At 34.0% G+C, this 6,000-nt stretch overlaps 1 protein-coding gene across 9 annotated transcripts in view; it reads right to left on the bottom strand.

The window, feature by feature from the left end:
* Positions 1–428: 428 nt before the first annotated feature.
* PIK3C2A (phosphatidylinositol-4-phosphate 3-kinase catalytic subunit type 2 alpha) overlaps positions 429–6,000 on the bottom strand; it is a 104,881-nt gene continuing 99,309 nt past the window's right edge. For 4 of the 9 annotated variants that reach the window (XM_033416176.2, XM_004285522.3, XM_033416175.2 and 1 more), the window contains 4 exons: positions 5,873–5,945; positions 5,429–5,538; positions 5,216–5,341; positions 429–3,552 (listed from right to left, as the gene is read on the bottom strand). In XM_033416176.2, the coding sequence (XP_033272067.1) occupies positions 3,370–3,552; positions 5,216–5,341; positions 5,429–5,538; positions 5,873–5,945 (492 nt within the window). In that variant the 3' untranslated portion in view covers positions 429–3,369. Of the gene's footprint in view, positions 3,767–5,215; positions 5,342–5,428; positions 5,539–5,872; positions 5,946–6,000 lie in introns of all 9 variants that reach the window. The other 5 variants (XR_004479889.2, XR_004479890.2, XM_033416179.2 and 2 more) reach the window with 5 other exon arrangements.

The raw sequence follows: 6,000 nt of genomic DNA, 5'->3' as shown, positions 1-6,000 counted from the left end.
CAAAGTGGCAATCCAGACCTTCCACAAACCACACTTAGAAGTCAGACACACTATTTGGACATTTTTAGGGGCAGATCACAGGCCAGTTCTGAAATTCAGGATTATCTGAATCTAATAAACTCCTGGGTTGGATGCAAAGAATAGCAACAGTGAGCTCATACCAGAGTTTTGAACCAAAAATGTTAATATGTGGATGAGGAAAGAAATCATAGCATGGGGACTTCCCTGGTGGTCCAGTGGTTAAGACTTTGCCTTCCAATGCAGGGGGTGTGGGTTTGATCCCTGGTCAGGGAGCCAAGATCCCACATGGCTCGCGGCCAAAAAACCAAAACATAAAACAGAAGCAATAATGTAACAAATTCCGTAAAGACTTTAAAAATGATCCACATCAAAAAAAAATCTTAAAAAAAAAAGAAATGATAGCAGAGTTCCTTTGTTCCAGAAATATTTTAATACAATTGTAGTACAGTTATGAAGTCACATTCAATCCACTGAATATATTCAAGGTATTAATAAAAATATTATACATCTTTATTAACTACCTTAACATAATTAAAGTATTTGGTTCTTACAGATGAGACTAACTGCCATATTTATTCATATTTGCATTGCTAGTCAAACAGCATGTAAGTAAATCCATGGATTATGGTAGTGGGGCTTGATTCCTTTTTGATCTGAAGTCTAAGTATCAAATTTAATGTTTTCTTTTTTAAATGCCACATGAATCCTAGAAAGAACAGTCAACCAATTTAAGGCAAGATATTGAAACTTTTACACATTAATTTGAAAAGATGAAAGAATACTTTATCAAAGATCATACATGCCTTAACATTTAGATACCTACAGATTCTTATAAAGGCAGTAATAAAAACATCAGTGCAAGTTCTACATTGGGTTCCTCAGTAGAGAAAATAATAGGTTCTTCGAGTAAACCATTATTTTCAAATCCCAAAACACTGCGAGGGTAAAAAATTCTTTTGGTGTACGACTTAAGCATAACTATTTTTACTCAGTAAAGATAGGTATAAAACACTGTGATTATACATAAAAATTAGTGTCTTGGCTAGTTTGTTTAAACTTTTGTTTCAGATTTACTTTAATGCAAGCTTTAAAAAGTGTTTAAAAAAACATTTAAAAATTTACTGATAGTAAGTAGTGCAAAGAGGCGCCTCTGTCATTTTTTTGTTTGTTTTTGGTAAGGGCTGAAGATTAGCGTTCACAAAGAAATAACTTATATTTAAAATATATTTAACGTGTGTTTTTTTAATGACCAAAGAAGGCACATAATGAGTTAAATTAAGAGAAAGATTACCACTTGTTTTGAACTCTGGTTAACTATACAGAGTGTGTAATATACATTTTTGGTTAAAAAGTCCATATTTCTTGTAATTGAAAAGTGACATCACATTTTCTAACTCTACTATTTGGATAAAAGACACTGCTATAACAGATTGCAAACAGGCAGTATACACTGAGTCCAAGTAACAGTGACCTTTTACCAAGACAGTACTTTTTTTTCTTTTTTTTCTTTTTTTTTTTAACAGTGGCTAAGTGACAATTCATGGAATGGAATTAGGTCTTAAAAACAAGTGAAAATATCTAGTACTTCTTCACATTTGCAAAGCTACTTACACACTTTAAGGAAATGTTAACTGTATGTGGAAAAAGCAAATAAACAGCGGTGTTTTGATCTGCCTTTTAATTAACTTATTAAATAGACAACACATTTTAATATAAAAAAAGACATTCATATATCATACGGGGTTTCCTACAAGTGGACCATTAGTGTTAGGCACCAAAAATTTCAAGTTTTTTTTTTAACCTGTCCCACTGATACATTCTCAACTCTTCTTTGTCTGCTCTGCAGGTATCACCATTTACATTAAACATTTGCACAGTTAATAAAAATTCTGTTCTGGGCAACTGAATCGGAGATTGTCCTTCCTTTCTTGGTATTTTTCATTGAATATTTTGTCAGTTATCTCACAGCAACTAGATTGCTACAGTGTCTTACCACTTAAAAGTGAATTCCTATTCTAGCCATGAGAATTAATATTATATATACCTATTTATCCAAACTAAACACAAAATTATGTGTGAAGTTGAATGAATAATAAAAGTGAACCCTGTTCTTAATGGTTACTATAGAATGATTTCAATCATGTCCCTTATGATTCTAAATCTCATTATATTAAGGAAAGTAATTCATGCGAATGTAAAATGTTTACAAAGGTAAGTAAGACAGTGTACAAGACAAACTGTGCCATAAAGGTCTACATTAAAATTTAGTCTGGACCCTAGAGTTCTTGTCCTGGGCTTCTTGTGAAGAGTCTGCCCTACTCATGGAGTTCTTCTACCGAACAGGAATGGACACTTGAGGGAATATTTTCTCTCGTTTAATGAGGGGTGGAGTATAGATTTATGGAGGTAAAATTACCAAACTTCAGTTCACCCTCCTGGGAATAAATGTAGGATTATAATGGAATGATGGAATATAGTGTACATCTATGTTGATTAATCTCATTCAGTTACTGGGCAACGAAAACATAAAACAAATAAAATGGCTGATGTTTAAATAACTAATAAGTCACACATCTGAAGTACAGAAAATGATCTATCTGTGGGAAAAGCATTAGTAAAGTTACATTAATTTCTTGTCTTTAGTAAAAAGGAAGTCAAAACTACTTACTATTAAGTCAGGAAAAAACTCAGAATGAAGTGCCAGAGAAGCATATGAAGTTAAGGCACCATTATTTACAACTTCAGTGATTGGCACTTATTCTGAAAAAGGTTTTAAAGACGTGAATAATAAAAAGCAATGTTATTTTCCCCTACTTCTATCAACTACTTAGTAGTTCTTAACATAACTATTTATTATTTGTGCTTTGCTTTTCAGCCCTGTGAATAGCAGCTGCATTTTATGGTAACACCCTGCACCTTTCCTCTCCTTTGGTGTTTGTGAACATACACAGTGGTAAAGGCTGTAAAAGGTGCAAAACAGGAAAGCAAACATGCTATGTCTGTGTAAGAAACAATGCAAAATAGATGGTTGAACTGACAATACTATCAGACCACACTAAAGCTATTACTCAAGAAAGGATTAACTCCTTCACCAACTCAAAGTCTTTTTCAGGACTTATTATATATTAAGTTTAGGATTTACAGCATTCTATACAATGACTTTAAAACAGCAATGGAGTCAACAAATTCATAAAAGTTAAGTAACTGTTGGTCCAACAGATGTGTTGAAATGCAGCAAGTACATTTACTTTATAATTTCTGTCCAGTATAAAAATATTATACAAAGTTCACGTGTGTCTGCACATGTTTATAACTATTCTTGCTTCCAAAGCTCAGAAATTCACTAGCTTACAAATAGGTTGCTGCAGTCAGCTGATACCACTTAACTGTCTCTTTGCTTAAGTTGAAATCTTTCAAAGGCAGGGTTATTCCACCCAAGAAAAAATTCTCCCGCAGAGATTCTGCACTGAGTACACTTAGCTGAAGTTCTCTCTGTCTTAGGGTTTCTTTGCTATATCCACTGTACACAAGCTATAGCAAAGGCAAAAAGAAACAGCAGATTACAAATTATTTATTTGTCTGGTTTCTAGGATTATTTTACATAAAAACATAAGTGAGATTATTAGTCAAAGAGTGACTACAACTAATGACATTGATTATGACATCTGGTAGAATATGTCTCATACTTTAGATGCACATTTTGTATTTCAGGAGTCTTGGATTGTATTATCATTCCTCTGAGTGTCTGACAGGAATGCACAAAGCAGAAAATTATTATTAGCTAAAAACTAAAAACATGGTTTTTCTGAAATGGAGGTATGGGGAAGGAAAATTACATGGCAGCCTGCCTTAAGATAATTTAATAGATCATCTTTAAAAGAGAAATGGAAGGAAGAGAATGGAAGAAAAAGAGAGTAGAAGGAAGCAAGTTGGGATAGTGTAATCGTAACTATTTTACAGAAAGTGAGGGACTAAAATTTCCTTTTGTTGTCTTTATTCTGTTGGATTTTATATACCATGAAGTGATAATTTCTGATTATCCATAATTCAGTGCAAAATCACCAATTACAAATGTAGTTTATAGCAAATCTGGAGTGTTGTAAGGTTATTCTCTTTCAAACACTGCATGCAACACAATTTTTTTCTTTTCAAGAAAGCCTCACCATAACTTCTGAGCAACATCTCCTTAATCTAGTTCTCACTGTTTGACTAAAAGAACTAAAAAAATGACCACATTTCAGTTTCTTGAAAGTATAACACTAACTAGAAGAAAAGCCTCTACTACTTTTTGAGAATAATACCAATTGGTCTTCTCCAAATATTTTATATGCTTTTAAAAAGGGCTGAAAGGGTATTCTGTGGTTTTAATAAATTTATAACCTTGATGAAACTTCAGAATTATTTGCTTCCAAATCTCTATCCAGACATTTTTGTGTGGATATAATGTTAATGTACACAAAAAATGTGGTTATTATCCCAAACTAGTAGTTGACTAAGGGTTAGCGCATTTTAATAGATTAGTAAATTTATAAGTTGACCATGAGTGGCTCAGCAAAGTCACAGTTCTGCTCCCCACTGTTCAGCTGATGTTTCGCTTACTGCTTTCAGTTCAGATCACTCTATTTTGCAAGAGTTGTTGACAGACTAAGACAAATTAGAAAGAGGATGATTTTGAAACTACCTCCTATCAAACCAAGGTAAAGGTCCTGAAGATGTTTCAACAGAATAAAGAGGAAGGGCATTTGAACTTCAGTTATCTCAAGGGCTGCCATGTAGAAGGAAGAACAGAGCATTTGTGTGGTTTCAAGAGGTACAACTGAGACATACAGGTGCAAACTAGAGGGAGTGAAGATTTCAGCTCAGTAAAGAAAATGATCTAAGAGTTGGAGCTGCCCAAAACAAACTGGATGGCCTGGAAGTATTTCAGCACAGATTAGACATCCACTTTTTGAAAGGGTTTAAGCACTAGAAGGGTAGTTGAATAATGGCCCCTAAGATCTTTTTAAAGCCTAAGGATCTATGATCAAAGGTTCAATTCTGCATCATTTTGTTAAATACCATTGGACTGCTAGTGGTTTGCCTTACTAGTACAATAAATAGTTCAGCTACTGATAGCTAAAAAATTTTAAGTGCTTAAAATTAAAAATCTTAAAACAACAAATCTAGGAAATTTTTAGAAATGATTTTAACTTACCATTTCATTGAATGTCGGATTCCTAGTTTTTCGTGAAATTTTGGTTTTACGTTTGGATGTTTTGTGGGTATCTGGAAGTAGGTATGTCTTGACATACGGATTTGGGTCAGCCCCATCTTCAGTAACCTATAAAGAAAAGCATTCCCTTAACAGTAATGTTTCCTACCAAGGTATAGGTTTCCTCTACAATCATCATTATTTGTAATCACTCACAAGGTCTTTGATGTGCATCACCATGATGAAAAGAGTGCCATTTCGGTAAGAGACAGATAATTTCACTGCTCCTCCTATTTGGCCTGGAGTAGGACTGAAGGAACCTGCATCTGAAAATACAAATATGTTCATCTTTATTTTATGTTGCTTGCAGTGGTTCAAGCTGCAACAAAAGTTTTTGCTCTAATTCCAGGACCATCACATGTTGGAGAAAAGAAGGTAAGAACCTGGTAGAACATTGATACACACTTCTTTAGTAATCACACTCCATTAGGAAAATTATGTTTATCCAGAAATCAACTGGCTTAGAAAGAATACCCTCCTCTCATTCTCACTGTGTACAGACAGTAACCCACTGTCACTCTACCACATCCATCGAGAAGTTACAGACTTGCAGGTCATAGGGAAGTCATGAATTATCAATAAAGAGAAAAATATTCTCACCGGCAGACCTAGCTACTCCTTCAGCTTTCTCATCACGAAGTAAAGGGTGGAAAAAGGTACAAACAAGATCACACTAAGGTGGAAGAGGAAAAAAAAAGACTCATTAATTTAAATACTATGCAGCACAG

This window comes from Orcinus orca, chromosome 8 (assembly GCF_937001465.1).
Source record: "Orcinus orca chromosome 8, mOrcOrc1.1, whole genome shotgun sequence".
NCBI lineage: Eukaryota > Metazoa > Chordata > Mammalia > Artiodactyla > Delphinidae > Orcinus > Orcinus orca.
Note: the sequence above shows the minus strand (reverse complement) of the source record. Positions and strands in the feature narration are given on the sequence as shown.